At 40.1% G+C, this 18,887-nt stretch overlaps 1 protein-coding gene across 1 annotated transcript; it reads left to right on the top strand.

The window, feature by feature from the left end:
* The first annotated feature begins 9,351 nt into the window (after positions 1-9,351).
* Positions 9,352-18,817, top strand: alkal2b (ALK and LTK ligand 2b). The gene is made up of 5 exons (XM_063007908.1): positions 9,352-9,390; positions 10,576-10,849; positions 18,318-18,371; positions 18,463-18,543; positions 18,753-18,817. The coding sequence occupies exons 1-5, from the start codon at positions 9,352-9,354 to the stop codon at positions 18,815-18,817; spliced, it is 513 nt and encodes a 170-aa protein (XP_062863978.1).
* Positions 18,818-18,887: the final 70 nt, after the last annotated feature.

Genomic DNA, 18,887 nt, shown 5'->3' with positions numbered 1-18,887 from the left:
AAATTCTAATAAATGAATAAACATTAAACCTGATTAAAATCACTTCTGCTTCATGACATGATGCATTGGTAAACTGGATGTTGCCATTATATGATGATTTTAAATTAACCATAAAGGGATTGGTATTAGGAGCTAAGAAACCTTCACCCTCTCCAGTCCAGCACCATCAGCCTGAACTGTTAACACAAGGCATGTTTTATTCATGAGTACATGGATTTATGCCAAATTCTGATCACAGCCATCTGCCTGCTGTAGCAGAAATAAAGATTTGTCAGACCAGGAAACGATTGAAAAAACAAACAAAACAATCTTTTATTAGTCCAGTTTTGCTGAGATTGTGCTCAGTGCAGACATTGTAAACATGGTAAGATATTGTTGTGTGTAAAATGTCTGATGACCGATGGTCAGCCAGTCTAGCAATAAAATCTATTGTTAGGCTGCATTAACATAATACGTAGCAAAAACAGTGTTCAACTTCAATCTGATTGACCACCTGGGGATCAAATTAAAATGTATTTTAATTATATATATAGTATATATATATATACTGTATATATATATATATATATTTTTTTTTTTTTTTTTTTTTTTTTTTTCCTTTTTCTCCCTCTTCAATTAGCATCGTGCTTCCTCCCTGTCTATGCCGAACCCTGTCCTGACTGAGAAGATCGAAGCTAACCCATATCCCCTCCGAAACATGGGCAGCAGCCGGATGCATTTTTGCCACCCACACATTGATGAGTGTTGTGCCACCTAGCGTTGCATGCGGAGAGACACACCCTAAGGGCACTCTTCCTCATCTCTGTGCAGGCACCTCTAATCAGCCGGCAGAGGTCGTAATCGCATTCTGACAGAGAGAGACCCACATCCGGTTCTTTGTCCCGCCCCCCAACTGAGCAACCGGCCAATCATTGCTCATACAGCCACTCAGCCTCGAACCGGTGAGGCAGAGCTGGATTCGATACGAGGTACTCGTGTCTTTTTTACCGCTGCACCACCTGAGCAGCGTATTAAATAAATTTAAGAAAACCTTTGTGTATACACTTTTGTGAGGATTACCAATGTAAGGATAGGTAGGTAATATTTACTTACCAATGCAAGTAAATATGTCTGTTGTTAATTGTATCTCTGTGTCTGTATCTTTATCAAATTATAAATTTCTTAAAATGTACAAATTATAATTAATCTACCAATTAATCAAATTTTTCTCCACTATTCTAGTCGTGTCCAATTACCCTGATTGAGTGCTCTATACTGGTTCGACCCTTCACCGCTGACTGAGGACGGCTCTCAACTGACTTGCGCCCCCTCCGGTACACAATCAGTACAGACTGCATTTTTCACCTGCACGAGTCGAGTTCATACACTAATGGACGCTGTGTACGGAGGGTCACACCCCCATCAGCATTATTCCTCAGCATTCCTGTGCAGGCGCCATCAGTCAGCCAGCAGGGGCCGCAGTTGTACCAGTTATGAGGAGCTATGATCCGACTCTCTACCCTCTAACCCTGAACAACAGTCAATCGTTGTTCATGCTGCTGCCCAACCCAGTCGGAGAGGTAGAGTTGAGATTCGATGCGATGCATTCAGAACCCCAACTCTGGTGCACTAGCGTACTTTTACCGCTGCGCCACCTGAGCGGCTCAAACCACAGCTTCTTGTTTCTAACTGCATTTTACGAATGTCCCAACTTTTACATAGATTAGGTTTGTACATGGCATGGTGGCTCGGTGGGTAGCACTGTCGTCTCACAGCAAGAAGGTCCTGGGTTCGATCCCTAGACGGAGCGGTCCGGGTCTTTTCTGTGCGGAGTTGGCATGTTCTCCCTGTGTCTGCGTGGGTTTCCTCCGGGATCTCCGGTTTCCTCCCACAGTCCAAAAACATGCAGTCAGGTTAATTGGAGACACTGAATTGCCCTATAGGCGAATGGGTGTGTGTGTGTGTGTGTGTGTGTGTGTGTGTGTGTGTCTGCCCTGCGATGGACTGGGACAGGGTGTTACTGTGTGCCTTGCGCCCATTGAAAAGCTGGGATAGGCTCCAGCCCCTCCGCAACCATAATTGGATAAGCGGTTAAGAAAGTGAGTGAGGTTTGTACATAGCACCCCATAATTGTTTGGAAACTGAGAACCAATTATTGTAGGTGTAAAGTAGAGCTTAATAATAAACAACACGTCAGTGGATGACAGACAGTTCTGTACTGCAGGCAGGCCAGTAAAGCACCTGCACTCTAAAATTTTGTATCTAAAATGTACAGATTACTCACAATCCTATTTTTGTGGAATGTGTGAATGGTCCCCTCCACAAATATTTGCATCCCAGGATAACAAGCAAAGAAAATAGTAGAATTATGAATTGCTTATCCTTTTGACCTTTTAGTTTCATTCAAATAATTACAAATAATACAAAAAGTTAACTTTTATTAAAAGAACCATAATAAAAAAAAAAAGATCTATGAAATATGTGCCACAATGATTGGCACTCTTTTAAGTAGTACTTTTAAGTAGTACTTCCTTTGCTTACAACAAATCTCTCCTATAGTGTGAAATAGAACTGGGAAACACATGGCAAGGAATTTATCCTGTTTTAATTTTCATTAAACTGGTATGGCCATGGTAAAACCTTAATTCTGTGGTCAGTAAACCATTTCTGACGTGTGGATTAAATCACTGCTGTAAGATCAAACCACAGCCAAGTTTAAGCCTGAACTGCTGGTTCTTGATGGAGTCCAGGACAAGTTGTCAAGAACATTTGGAGGAAAAACAGCCCCACAGATCCATTTCTATTCTTTACAGTGGAGATCTGGTGCTTTCTTGCATGCCTATCTTTGTGTCTGCATTACATTTAGTGGGCTAGAACATAGCAACACTGAAAGTTCTAGTTGTAGGTGCTTGAGTTTGGTCTTAGACAGCGGAAGCATTTTTCTGGCAACCCTTACAAACAAGTTTGGGTTAACTTTTGGTTATAAAGTTGGTTTGATCCCCAGATCTAACCAAGTCTCCAGTGGTAATCCTTGGAGATTTTTTGCCCACTCAAATAATCCTTTTTTTTATATCCCAGTTTATATTACACGTATAGCTCAGTGGCGGCTCCTGCCAAATCTCTCAGGGGGGGACAATTGTTGCGATGATGGCCAAGGTGATCCGTTCAATGGGTAAATTAAAGCTTAAATAATTAACATCTTAAGTCATCTGTCAGTTTGCCCTCACAAATAACTTTGAACATGGAGAGAGACCAGCTTTACCATTAATCATAAAATTAAGCAAAGCCTTCACACTAACAATTTAATTCAGTCTTCATCAGATAGCATTTTATTTTAGGTGCAGCAGATCCAGAATAAAGATTGGCACCAGGGCTGATGTGCAATGAATAAAGAAGTACAATTAAACAATTGGGGAGATACAATAAGTGCAATCACAATTCACAATTTAAAAATTACATTACTTACTTGTAATTTACTTGTAACTTATATGATTTTTCCCCCTTTGTAGATACTTGCTCGATGTTTAAATTTGGTCTGGGTGGCCCTAATTCTTTAGTTGCTATTTTATCCTGATTACTACAACGACTGAATGGCATTTGGAGTTGCTCCGAACTGAGGTAATGGTAGTCATGGTGACGAGATCGCGACACCAGGTCACGTGTGACGCAAGCACGTAAGTGCGAGCCCTCCCGGAACCCATTCAGATTGTATTGCAGCGCCTGCAGTTAGAAAAAAAGAGCCTAAACATGAGAGTCTATGAGAGCAATCCGGGGCGATTTCAGTCTGACTGAAATCGCCCCAAAAGGGGCGGTACTGTACGGAACACAACTCGATGCTAATTGGACTACGATATTCAGAGACAGACAGTCCAGAACAGTCACAGCTGTGATAGAAAAATTTCTTCCCTTTTGCCCTTTGGTGGTGCGTCGCACGATCACCCTAAGGAACAAGCCGCCCATGGTATAGCTGCAGTTTGAACTAAAACGTATAACAAGTGTAGGTACCCGGACAGAAAACCAAGATTTAATATGCCAGGTTAAATGACTTGCATCTTGTCAGTACTTGTGTTATCTTAACTGTGCTCGGATAGTTTATAATGTCAGGTTTATTAAATCTTTTAAATTACAAAGGTCAGACTTAAAGAGTTTTTTAACTAGAAAGCATCACCCCTATTAGGATACAAGTAAAAAAAATAGGGGAGGCAGGAAAGGTTTGTGCAATCCAATATTTAGCAGTATTAGTCATACTGAGAACTCTCACAGTAAAATAAGGGACATGGTTAGGATGTGAATATGAGATGTTGTGCATTAAAGCAATGGATAAACATGTTCTAAATGCGTGGTGTAAATAACTGATGATATCAATGTATTGGAATCCAAAACCAATGATTTCTCAATGCAGGTACTCAGAGATGATCTAAATTCTTCACAGAGGTGGACTAGCATTAACATTAGAGCACCCCTAGCCACGTACAACTTTTGAAAAAGGAATGGTACACTGTGTACACTACTGACTAGTGTAAAAAAAGTAAAGCACCTTGCAAATTCATATGAGCTCCCATGTCCACTATTAAACCCTTGCAGCTCATTCAAAATGCAGCTGCCCGTCTGGTTTTTAACCAACCTAAACACTGCCACATCACCCCACTGCTGCGTTCTCTTCACTGGCTTCCTGTAGCTGCACGCATTCAGTTTAAAACACTGATGCTCGCCTACAAAGCCAAAAATGGACCAGCCCCAAGCTACCTTCGCGGTCTAATCAAACCCCGCTCTGTACCGCGCAACCTCCAAGCCACTAGTCTCGCTCGACTTGAGCCTCCACCCAGGACTAAAGGAAGACAAGCATCAAGGCTCTTCTCTGTTCTAGCACCCAAGTGGTGCAATGAACTTCCTCTGTCTGTCCGAACATCTGAGTCTCTTGCTGTCTTTAAAAAACTATTAAAAACCCACCTCTTTACTAAACACTTAAGCTGACTTGTACTTATTTACTGACATTTTTTTCCATTTCCAAAAAAAAACAAAAAAAAAACCTTGGTTCTAACAGGTTTCTGCAGATTTGTGTTCTTCGACTGTTGTTTACTTAAACTTGAGAAATGAAATGTTTACTATGGAAGCACTTCTGTAAGTTGCTCTGGATAAGAGCGTCTGCTAAATGCAGAAAATGTAAATGTAAATATGAGTTAGAGGCCCTCTGTAGCCAGTGTAGAGGTGATGCAAGTGACAAGTGAATAGTAATAAAAAAATGGAAATTACTGCATTAGGAAGACATTAGACCCAACACACAATTTGCTGGGTACTAATACGTTTAGAAATACTAGAAAGCTACTGGCATTATGAATGCACAGTATTTGTATTTACATGGTTTAAATACCTTAGAGATATACAACTACATATGGATGTACAGTAACTTGGGGTGCCATCCAGTGTCATGCACTGGCAAACTAATTCTCTACTTATTTTTTCATCGCTATTTCATAGTTAGTTGATTTGTATGGTTTGCATGTACAATATTATATCAGTACATTATTTTGTTTAAGGTGTTTTTTTTTTCCATTAAATATTCTGCTAATAATGGTATACAAAGCCAAAGAAATTAGGACCACCATCCAAGAGTGTGCATGGCTATCCATGGTGGTTGATATGCTTTCTTTGATATATTTTCTGGTACCAGATACTGCAAGACTCTAACAGATATTTGTGGAGTCCATGTCTTGGCAGTTCAGAGCTGTTTTGACAACATATTAGGTGGGCGATCCTAATGTTTTGGCTCATCTGGGTATGTTAGGTATAGTAGGGTTCAGCTTGCCATATATCAGCTAAATATCTGTATCTCGTTCCATAATATAAATGGAATGAGGCAGAGAGTCGCACGTAAGTCGCACACACAGCGACTTGACTCGGACTAGGGTGGCCACATTCAACGTCACAAAAAGGAGGACATTACACCCCAAAAGGAGGACGTCATACCAGGAACAGGGGGACATGATACTGCAACACACAGAATGAAACCATAACCCATATAACAGAGTTTTTGACCAATTTAAGCAAGAATTCTATAACAAATTACTGTTTTACTCACCATGTTGTGTATACTTTTGATTTTTAAATCTGTTCCTCGCTGCCTCCAAAAGTTTACTAATTGACTCAAGTAGAGGTGTGTGCAGAACAGAGCGAGCAGGCGAAATTCAACCACCCAATCACAGACTAGCATTTAGAGGGCGGACCTTCTGCGATTGGCCAGTGGTGGGCGAGCATTTGTTTTAACATGTACCTGAGCCAATGACAGATAATATTGATCAAAAATTTAACCAGTTCACTTCAAAAGGAGGATTTTTAAGTGTCCGTCCTAGCATTGCGTGGACGAAGGACTGGCAGCTGAAAAACCGGACTGTCCGAACTAAAGCCGGACGGCTGGCCACCCTAACTCGGACTCGACTCGTGACTCGCATAAAATGACTTGTGGACAACAAAAGTCAGCAACATTATATATAACGCTCCGGCCGTTTTAAACCGCAACGCACGCAATGGGTAAATGTTACAGCCAGCTTCCGGTGCAGTGATGAAGCGTCGCTCCCTACTTAAAATGGTGGAATACGTAGTGCACTTCACAGTAACAGAAAATGTGACAGACTTGGAGCTGATGACTGTAAGAACCGCTTTCTGAACCAATCAGACCTTTTGATTGTAATTTTTTGTAAGAAATGCTGTTATTTGCATGTATTTACTTTGCAGCATCACAAAGATGATTGTCAATGAAACGCTTGATTGGCTTTCTAACGAGTTCGTGTTTTACTTCACAACCGGGAAAAGTTTGGAGGTTTTTAATTATAAGCACATTTACAAAATAACGGATTATATTTCTAATGGGACACACGCTTATAAATTTATTAGCATTTGGAACAACATAAGCTAAGGTAAGCAGTATTATCAATGTATTTTTTTTGCTGTGTTTGGGATTTTGGCTGCTGTGCCGTGATTTGCAATGAAAACAAAACGTCAGTTTAAGCTTTTAACTGGTACCTAGGAAAGTAAAGACACTAAGTAAAACGGCAAAATACAGTCAATAATCTGTTGTTGTTTTTATCTGAATTTAGAAATTATTTGTTTATTTCTACGCTACATTTCCAATATATGTTTTGTGTATATTATATTGACTCGTGACTTGACTCGGACTCTAGCCTAAAGACTCGTGACTCGACTCGGACTCGTATTTTGTGACTTGTGATTTGTGACTTCATACTTACCAAAGTTAATCCACAAAAATAACCAATAAATAAATAATTAAATGACCATCTCGGTTGAAAGAGCCAGTCTAAACATTAACTGTACATCATGCGTTTGATAAAGCTGGATTTTGTGACAGGCTGCCATTCGGAAACATATCAAATCAGTGCACAAAGACATGTTTGTTTGTTTGTTTATTAGGATTTTAACATCATGTTTTACACTTTGGTTACATTCATGACAGGAACAGTAGTTACTCATTATGCAAGGTTCATCAGTTCACACGAGGTTATATCGAATACAGTCATGGACAATTTAGTATCTCCAATTCACCTTACTTGCATGTCTTTGGACTGTGTGAGTAAACCCACGCAGACACGGGGAGAACATGCAAACTCCACACAGAAAGGACCGCTCCCACCTGGGGATCGAACCCAGGACCTTCTTGCTGTGAGGTGACAGTGCTACCCACTTAGCCACCGTGCCACTTAGCCACCAAGACATGTAACATGGTGTTAAAAATCACAAAACTTCATCTCTGTGCAATAGACAAAGTTACAATTGTCTAAACAAGCTTTTACTATATTTCCCACATCTGGCTGGATTTACGATGGAGGAATTCAGAGGATGTGAACTGGGGCCCATGGCAGGGGGGGGGCCTCCACTGATCAGCTTCTGATCAATATATATATTGTGGCGCCAAGTGAACTGCCTTTGGCAGTTTATTCAGTGGTTTAGGGACAGACACCCTTTCATACACACATACATTCATACAACAGACAAACATTTAAGCTACTTACTCAACCCTCACCGCAGCCACCCCACTCCCAACAACGGGATACACGGCTACGGTGAGCTTAGACACCACTGCCGCAAGGCTTTCTGGGTAAAGCCCGTGCCGACGCTACAATATATATATGAAATTTGTTGAGGGGGCCCCAAATTTGTTTTTGCACTGGGTCCAGTGAGCTCCTAGTTACGCCACTGATGCAAACTCTTAAAATAATTTAAAAGGGGTTTTTATAAACAACAGGATTTACCTCAATTTATGACATATAAGCATATACATAAAATTCACTATGTGGCAGTGTTGAGCCACTGTCTATTTTATATAACTGACCTGCAGTATAATGCACTGTTTTAGTAACTGTCCCAACAATTTATAATCCTGATTACCAGAGGGTGCTGGTGGCAAGCTTTCATGAGGGAGGTTTTGTAAAAAGAGGGAAGCAAAATTTGATTTTTTTTTTTCTTTTTGAATGGGAGTGGTAATGTTGGGATGAAGTAAGTGAAAGCAGTGGTAGATAAGGCCAAGCTGCTTGGTTTTCTGCTCAGTCCGTGTGATATAAACTGAGACTTTATGGTGCTACAGGTGTCCTGATACTCTCCAGAGACAGATACATACTTACTGACTGTTGAATTTATTTGACTGCAATTTGATTTCATATCTGGCTTTCCAGTAATGGACTAATTGAAACACGAATCGATTGCGGTATCCTGTGGAAGTTACTCAGATACAGTATAACCGATGTTCAGAAACGGATATGGAGATTTCCGTTTAAGGGAATGAAAGACTCGTCAGTGTGTGGGGGGGGGGGAAGCCACTTTACCTGAACCACAGACGAACTTGAAGAACTCCTCTGGGAGACGGTGACTGGAATAAATAAAGAATAGGGTAAAATGCGTTTCAGTAGGAGCGCGTTTTCGAGCGAACACATGCCGGGACAATCCGCATGGGACGAGAACTTACGTCTGCAGCGCGCAATAAAAAGCGAGGGAACACATGCTGGATGAAAGTGGCGCAAACTTCACCGAGAAACGCGACGGTGGAGAAGATAAAAAGTCGTGGGTCTTCACTTGCCCACTTACACACACTACACACCTCAACGGATGACCGAGGCGTCTGTTGACCTATAAAAGAGACTGGGCTCACCGTTTACTATGGTGCATTAGGACCTGTGAGTGGAGTTTACCTGCGGAAAGGACACACCGACTCAGGACTCCTGCTTTACTTTGCACTTTACTAACACAGTAATCCACACCGGGAGCCACAGCACTACCTAACTGACAGTAACACCGGATAAAACAGGTAGAATATTAGTAATAATAGTATGATATTTAATACGCGCAACAGGTTCCGTGCGCAACATGCGTGTTTTAGGGATGCTTCCAGATACCACCATGGTGGTAACATGTAAATACACATGAGGGTCTTATCTACATTTCAAGCCCTCAATTCTTCCAGTTGACTTATAATGAAAAACTAATTTTTACATACTGCTAGTGTTAACGGTAATACATACATAGTGCCAGGAAATCGTTATATCATGGTATTCCGTACATTTCACAGATTTTGTGGGCATTTTTCAATTTAACTTCATTCATACAGTACTAATGATCTCAATCATCAGGGTAGGGTCTTATTTGCCTTATACTCTTACTTTTTTAGTTTTGACCGGTCAAATTAAAAACGAAAGCAAATGTTCATACACTGGCGTGATGTATGGAACACTGTTAGTGATAACAGAAATCCATACAGTAGTATTGGTTAGGTCGTGGTATCCCGCATGGTGAATAATTTCACGCACTTTTTTAATAACTTGGTCTACATGTCACTGAGGACGGACTAATGGCGTCAATCGTGTAATTTAACAACTTATGTGTGTAATTTTAAATAGTCAAATTAACAACAAGAAGCAAACAGTCCAGCGCGCTGTATGGAACACTGTTGGTGATATCAGACATCAATACATTGTCGGGTACACCACTGTTAAAGGACTTCATTGACTTAATTACAATGGTAGTCTTTACTATGTTAGCCTACATGCTCATCAAACATTTGCTTGGTGTATTTTCTCTGACTGGCGCTTATATTAAATATTTAAAAACCGCCCAATGTTGCAATGTTGCTGTTTACTGCTAATAGAAGTTCTGTCAGTAGCCTAATTACTCAGGTTACTCAGGTAAACACATTAATTGTCGTTTAAACAAACAATAACACACAATTTGTAGTGGCTGTCGTGTTTGTAGTGATCTAATGTTGCTGAGGTAAATAAAGAATCTGGTTTACTCTCACCTTAATGACACCTTAGAAGTCATTAAGTAGCATAAAGGCTAAGTTTTGCGGCTAACATTGGCTCGTGGCACTTCATACCAGGTAAAGGTGTAGAGCAAAGCCACTGTCGTGTGTAACTAAATAAAGCCTGAATTCCTTCGACTCATTCCTTCAGCTTTTCGCGTGTCAGTGCTAAATAAACTTTGGCAGTGCCAAGCGCGCATTAATTACACCTACAGAACTCGTGTTGTTGTTGTTGCGTCGTGGTTCTCCAGAGGAGCCTCTCAGCACTCTATGGTGTCATTTTTTGTTTTCAGTCAGGGCTCAGAGCTGAGCGGGCCACCGCGGGGTTGCGCGTCAGCATGAGCGTCCTGCGCGCTCCCGACACCGGCACCCCGGCTCTACTGCTGCTGCTGATGTTGGTGATGGTGATGAGCGGAGGCTCGTGCACCCTGCTGCAGCTGCTCGCGGACGGAGGGAGAGGAGCCGAGCATCAGCCTGAGCCAACGCTATCCGGTAAAAAGGACTACAGTATAGTAACAACTGAGGGGAACGAGGTTAACAAGTCTCATCAGCACGACCAAATCCTAGGTAAGGACTCTTAAAAACCTCTCTTGTGTACTTAATATTTTTATTTCACTTCTGTAATATAAAAAAAGTGAATTATTTATTTATTGGGATTTAAACGTCATGTTTTACACTCTTGGTTACATTCATTACATTCAGAAACGGTAGTTACTCATTACACAAGATTCATCAGTTCACAAGTTTCTCACTTGCATGTCTTTGGACTGTCGGAGGAAACCGGAGCTCCCGGAGGAAACCCACAGAAAATCCACACAGAAAGGACCCTGACCGACCCACCTGGGGGTCCAGGATCGAATCCAGGACCTTCTTGCTGTGAGGCTTGTACCCACTGAGCCAACGTGCCGCCCAATATTTAAAAAGGCACCAACTGTCGTAGTTTTCTCTCTGGCTGTCATAGCTGTGGAACCCACAAACTTATTTGTGAACGATTTTCATAGTTATAAACAAAGTAAGTAAGTAAGTAAGTAAGTAAATTTTATTTATAAAGCACTCTTAAAACAACTTACGTTGACCAAAGTGCTGTACATCGAACAAGCATACATAAGACAACATCATGTTAAAAAAGTAAAACCAAATAAAAACACAAATAAGAGTAAGAGAGAAGATAAAACAGATAAAAAATAGACTAAACAATTATAATTACCACGGCTCCTCACTGTTCAAATGCCAGCTTATAAAGGTATGTTTTTAGGAGTGATTTAAAAACAGTGGCCGAAGGTGCTTGTCGAATATTAGGAGGTAGAGTGTTCCATAGCCTCGGAGCATAAACTGCAAATGCACGATCACCTTTTAGCTTCAAACAAGCCCTAGGAACAGTCAACAAGTTCTGAGTGGCTGATCTCAAAGATCGCTGTGTGGTTGCAGGAGAAAGCATACCACTGAGATAAGCCGGGGCTTGACCATTAAGCGCATTAAAAACAAATAAAAGCACTTTAAACTGAATCCTGTGCTGAACATGCAGCCAATGTAGTGAGGCAAGGACGGGTGTAATATGGTTTCTTTCCTTGGTATTAGTAACCTTGCTGCTGCATTCTGGACTACCTGTAAGCGCCGTAATAGAAGTTACACTGGTAAAGGCATGTAAGTCATGCCAGTCTACAGTACCAGTCAAAAGTTTGGACACAACTTCTCTTCAGTGGTTTTTCTTGATTAATTTTATTTTCTACAGTGTAGATTAATACTGAAGACATCCAAACTATGAAGGAACACATGGAATTATGTAGTGAACAAAAAATGTTAAACAAACCAGAATATGTTTTATATTTTACCAACTCTACCTCTGCACAGCACAACTGATGGTCTCAAACACATTAAAAAAGCAAGAAATTCCAGAAATTAACTCTAGACAAGGCACAAACATTAATTGAAAACCATTCCAGGTGGCTACCTCATGAAGCTGATTGAGAAAATGCCAAAAAGTGTGCAAAGCTGTCATCAAAGCAAAAGATGGCTACTTTAAAGAATATAAAATATAAAACATATTCTGGTTTGTTTAACACTTTTTTGTTTACTACATAATTCCATATGTGTTCCTTCATAGTTTGGATGTCTTCATTATTAATCTACAATGTAGAAAAAAAAAAAAAAATCTAGAAAAACCACAGGAATGAGAAAGTGTGTCCAAACTTTTGACTGGTACTGTAGATATTTTACTGATTTTCTGTTCTTTGTTTGTGACTAAATGATTGATGATATACTATGGACTAAATAGACTAAATGGTTGATGATAAAAGTACAAATATACTTTTGTCTGGAAAAAGTCTGACAATTCAGTTCGTCATTACTCATTTATTTTACTCATTTACTTTTTACAGATGCTGGATTAAAATATACACCAGAATTGGTCATCTATTGGTGTATGAAGTTTTATACTGTTATTCAATTTGTGGCAATTTTCTAATTCCTCTTTAGCAATTATTAATATTTACTACAGCTGGAAGCTTTGCTGTGCCCATATACGTTGGGCTAGTTTGGCTGGCAAAAGACCACTGTGTTCTGTAATTTTGATGGATACAAAGTGTAGGAAAAAACGATCACCCTATGCTGAGTTTATAGAGCCCAGCATTAGTCCATACAGATTTGCTTCATATACATGTCTTAAATACAACTAAAACATGTTAATAATGAAATTAGAAATTCAAACACAGTAACGTATCTTAATGAGACTTTACTTTAATTGTAGTAACCACTAAATTGTGGTTAGAGTCCTGCAACACTGTGTGCAGGTCAAAAATTCACCATGGATAGGGCACAGCTCACATCTAGGAGCAACTTGAAGCAGCCAATCCACCTGTTTTGAGAGGCCAATGGAAACCAGAGTACCTGGAGGAAACACATACGGACATCCAAAACACTCATCACAGAAAGTGATCAAAACCCAAGCCTCAGCCAGCCTAAATGATGCGTAGCACCCACAGTACTTGCTGACTTGCTGCACCACTTTGCCACCCTGGACTACTAAATACAAATTGATTTTGAATCCTTTGAGTGTCATGCACAAAATTAATCAAATCAAAATGTAAAATTGGCATTAAAAAAGTATATGGATGACTAACAGGTGCAGATAGTAAACTGGCTCTAGGTCCTGGGTTTGATCCTTGCCTCTAGTCACAAAGTGGCTACTCCAGATTTCACCTAGGTGTAAGTGTGTGTCACCCTCTTGGGAATTGTTCCCACCATGCGCCTAGTTTTCTGCATCACATTGGAACAGCATGATTGGATGATTTTGAAGTGGCTGCTAAGTAAATGTGCTTTGACAATCAACCCCCATGACAAATAACACCAGACTTTACTAGAAATTACAAATGTTGATGCAATGTTAAATTGACATATAATGGTTTAATACATGTTAGTAAGGATGACAGCTAACAAAATAACAAATTGCCAGTCTGGCTCAGACCTGGCCCTGAACAATGTGGTGACCCAGGCAAGATTTTGGGGCTTGTGCCCCTTGCGTCATTTATTGATCAATCAGTGTGTTGATACACTCACACAGATACTGTAAAGCTTTGTCTTTTAGAAACAAAAACAGTATTAAACAGTAAAACAGTATTAAAGAAACATGTGACATTATACAAATTCTAAATAAATACAGTACAAGTATTATATATACACACCAACCAGTAATAACATTATGACCACTGACAGGTGAAGTGAATAACACTTATTACTGTATCTCTTCATCACGTCACCTGTTAGTAGGTGGGATATATTAGGCAGCAAGTGAACATTTTATCCTCAAAGTTGATGTGTTAGAAGCAGGAAATATGGGCAAGCGTAAGAATTTGAGCGAGTTTGACAAGGGCCAAATTGTAATGACTAGACTCCAAAACTGCAGCTCTTGTGGGGTGTTCCCAGTCTGCAGTGGTCAGTATCTATCAAAAGTGGTCCAAGGAAGGAACAGTGGTAAACCGGCGACAGGGTCATGGGTGGCCAAGGTTCATTGATGCACATGGGGAGCAAAGGCTTGCCCGTGTGGTTTGATCCAACAGACGAGCTACTGTAGCTTAAATTGCTGAAGAAGTAAATGCTGGTTTTGATAGAAAGGTGTCAGACTCCATGCCTTGACGGGTCAGGGCTGTTTTGGCAGCAAAAGAGGGACCGACACAATATTACAAAGGTGGTCATAATGTTATGCTTGATTGGTGTATATATTAGTATATGTTATTATTAGGGCTGTCGAAGTTAACGCGATAATAACGCATTAACGCGATTTCAATTTAACGCGATTAAAGATAATAGTGCCGTTAACGCAAATTCTAGTTCATGTTGACACTTGACTGGTAGAACAAACGTTTTAATGTCGGACTTGCCACCGTTTTTCATTTGCGGTTTGTTAACATAATGTAACCGAGCGTTGTAGTGATGCACTTATAAAGAAATAAATACACGCTATATTCACAAGTTGTCGGGAGCAGAACACTTTTATTAACTTATTCTGTTAAGGTACCAAATACCGGAAAGCTGAGTCGAGCACGTTAGTCCATGCACTATGGAAGCCCCAAAGGGTCAAAACACACTCACTTCGTGTAGAAACGGCCATCAAACCATTGTCACAATACAACCACAGAAAAGTCTGTTACAATAACTACGCCTTATCCCACCTAAAGCACCGCTGATCTACAATGTTTGCTGATGGAGAAATTCTAAACTACAATCTGACATTTACTGCCTAGTATGTGAGTGAATAAAACTCCCTTACAGTTTTCTCTTGTCCCAGCAGTTTTTAACATCAGTACATTTAGCATAAAATGTGTTCACCATTTTAATTGTAACATTTCACTTAAAAATCCTTGTTTTCTATAACATTTACACAGAATTTTTTTTTAATGCGATTAATCGCGATTAACTATATGAAATTCTGAGATTAATCGCGATTAAAAATTTTAATCGTTTGACAGCCCTAGTTATTATATATGGTTTGCACTTGTACTCGTTTAGAAAAAAAGCATGCAATAACATAAATTAAGTCATTTTGAAAGTCTTCACTCTGGAGGATGTCAGACCAGTAAATGTTAGTCACGAAACACAGTAGACTACAACCGTGCATTATTAATGTTTATACCATATGAAGATATTACTTAGATTTTAACTTAATCGTGCTTGCCACAGACCAACGTGGAGCTGACATTGTATTAAAGGTGGCATTTTGATACAGACCTCCGTTCTTTAACAATCATTAAAAGTGCAGCCTGACAGCTAAATACGATGTGCAACACTGATGACATGCATTAGCGCTGTTCTGTTCCTACAGTGTATCACAAAAGTGAGTACACCCCTCACATTTCTGCAGATATTTAAGTATATCTTTTCATGGGTCAACACTGACAAAATGACACTTTGACACAATGAAAAGTAGTCTGTGTGCAGCTTATATAATAGTGTAAATTTATTCTTCCCTCAAAATAACTCAATATACAGCCATTAATGTCTAAACCACCGGCAACAAAAGTGAGTACACCCCTTAGTGAAAGTTCCTGAAGTGTCAATATTTTGTGTGGCCACCATTATTTCCCAAAACTGCCTTAACTCTCCTGGGCATGGAGTTTACCAGAGCTTCACAGGTTGCCACTGGAATGCTTTTCCACTCCTCCATGACGACATCACGGAGCTGGCGGATATTCGAGACTTTGCGCTCCTCCACCTTCCGCTTGAGGATGCCCCAAAGGTGTTCTATTGGGTTTAGGTCTGGAGACATGCTTGGCCAGTCCATCACCTTTACCCTCAGCCTCTTCAATAAAGCAGTGGTCGTCTTAGAGGTGTGTTTGGGGTCATTATCATGCTGGAACACTGCCCTGCGACCCAGTTTCCGGAGGGAGGGGATCATGCTCTGCTTCAGTATTTCACAGTACATATTGGAGTTCATGTGTCCCTCAATGAAATGTAACTCCCCAACACCTGCTGCACCCATGCAGCCCCAGACCATGGCATTCCCACCACCATGCTTGACTGTAGGCATGACACACTTATCTTTGTACTCCTCACCTGATTGCCGCCACACATGCTTGAGACCATCTGAACCAAACAAATTAATCTTGGTCTCATCAGACCATAGGACATGGTTCCAGTAATCCATGTCCTTTGTTGACATGTCTTCAGCAAACTGTTTGCGGGCTTTCTTGTGTAGAGACTTCAGAAGAGGCTTCCTTCTGGGGTGACAGCCATGCAGACCAATTTGATGTAGTGTGCGGCGTATGGTCCGAGCACTGACAGGCTGACCCCCCACCTTTTCAATCTCTGCAGCAATGCTGACAGCACTCCTGCGCCTATCTTTCAAAGACAGCAGTTGGATGTGACGCTGAGCACGTGCACTCAGCTTCTTTGGACGACCAACGCGAGGTCTGTTCTGAGTGGACCCTGCTCTTTTAAAACGCTGGATGATCTTGGCCACTGTGCTGCAGCTCAGTTTCAGGGTGTTGGCAATCTTCTTGTAGCCTTGGCCATCTTCATGTAGCGCAACAATTCATCTTTTAAGATCCTCAGAGAGTTCTTTGCCATGAGGTGCCATGTTGGAACTTTCAGTGACCAGTATGAGAGAGTGTGAGAGCTGTACTACTAAATTGAACACACCTGCTCCCTATGCACACCTGAGACCTAGTAACACTAACAAATCACATGACATTTTGGAGGGAAAATGACAAGCAGTGCTCAATTTGGACATTTAGGGGTGTAGTCTCTTAGGGGTGTACTCACTTTTGTTGCCGGTGGTTTAGACATTAATGGCTATATATTGAGTTATTTTGAGGGAAGAATAAATTTACACTGTTATATAAGCTGCACACAGACTACTTTTTATTGTGTCAAAGTGTCATTTTGTCAGTGTTGTCCCATGAAAAGATATACTTAAATATCTGCAGAAATGTGAGGGGTGTACTCACTTTTGTGATACACTGTATATAGGTAGCTATTTATTAAATTAGCAAACATTTTTAGGTAGCTCATAACTTTGCTCCAAGCATATTGACTTTAACTATTACTATTATAGAGTATAATATAAACTATTACTATTATAAACTACTAAAACTATTAATTCATCTTTCATCCTCTTGTTTTCTTTTTTTTTCATCTGGGCACAAGAGGACTTCAGCCTTTTTTAAATACTGGCTGGCGGCTCCTATGTCGTTACCTAATCTTTGTGTCTATCTTTAATCACATCATGTCACTCACTCACAAGCAGCTTTAAATGAGTCTTAGATGCAGAATGGTACTACTGTGGTAGTAATACCTTAACAATAACAATAGCTCAGATGTGCTGAAATTTATTTTGTGCTAAAATGATTATGGCAGGTGTGATGCTACCATTTTTATTAATTAAACCCCATTACAACATAGTATTTATTAAGTAATATAGAAATTAAAAGTAATTTAACGATTTTTTACTACTAAATGGTTATTAAAATACTATGCAGGGCGGCACAGTGGCTATGTGGGTAGCACTGTCGCCTCACAGCAAGAAGGTCTTGGGTTCGATCCCCAGGTGGGGCGGTCCGGGGCCTTTCTGTGTGAAGTTTGCATGTTCTCCCCGTGTCTGCGTGGGTTTCCTCCCACAGTCCAAAGACATACAAGTGAGGTGCATTGGAGATGCAAAATCTATGACTGTTTTCGATATAAACTTGATGTAAAATTTATGAACCCTGTGTAACGAGTAACTACCGTGTCTGTCATGAATATAACCAAAGTGTGTAAAACATGACCTTAAAATCCAAACAAACAAAATGCTATGCCACCTTTTGTTATACCATCACCAAGGCATGAATTAAAATAGAAGCCTGTCACAGTTACAGCTACATGTTGTAGGTTTTAATCTTTTAACTGCATTATCACATGTGGCACAGAATAAAACACATTGAGCTCACACTCAGGTGGCACAGCTAGTCCACCACCACTAAGTTCTGGGTTCGATTCTCAGCGTATGTAAAAGCAATTAATAAGTTACTAATAATAGTTTGTTGATTTTTTTATTTTTGGACAGAGGTCTTTCCCAGGGATTTGCGGCAGAAGGAAAAAATCATAAAACATTTAACAGGTGAGCAAGAGTCCAGTTTTTTGTACCTGTACTATAGCTGTAGTGTTATGTGCCAAAGCATGAGTTTAAAAAATACCCCTCTCTATTTTAGGGCCTCTTTATTTCAGCCCCAAATGCAGCAAACGCTTCTATAGACTTTATCATAATACCAGGGACTGCAAAATACCCGCATGTAAGTCATTCCATTTTACATGGTGCATTCTTACATTTCTGAAAATCAATGCAGTACATGTTAACTGTACAGTGATTTATTAGGAGAAATAATAGTCATCATGTTACTATTTTTATACATATGCTTCACATATGTAAGTGTATTAAAATGACAAAGTAAAGCATTTACCATGTTGTTTCCATGCTAATGTTCATTATTTACACTTGCAGATTATAAAAGATGTGCTCGGCTACTCAGAAGGTTAGCAGAGAGTCAGCTGTGTTCAGAAGGATAGAGCTCCCAGGTAAATCATTAACTTTAAACATACAGTGTAGTGATGTTATACTTATTTGTCTTGGTATCTA

This window comes from Trichomycterus rosablanca, chromosome 13 (genome assembly GCF_030014385.1).
Source record: "Trichomycterus rosablanca isolate fTriRos1 chromosome 13, fTriRos1.hap1, whole genome shotgun sequence".
Taxonomy (NCBI): domain Eukaryota; kingdom Metazoa; phylum Chordata; class Actinopteri; order Siluriformes; family Trichomycteridae; genus Trichomycterus; species Trichomycterus rosablanca.
Note: the sequence above shows the minus strand (reverse complement) of the source record. Positions and strands in the feature narration are given on the sequence as shown.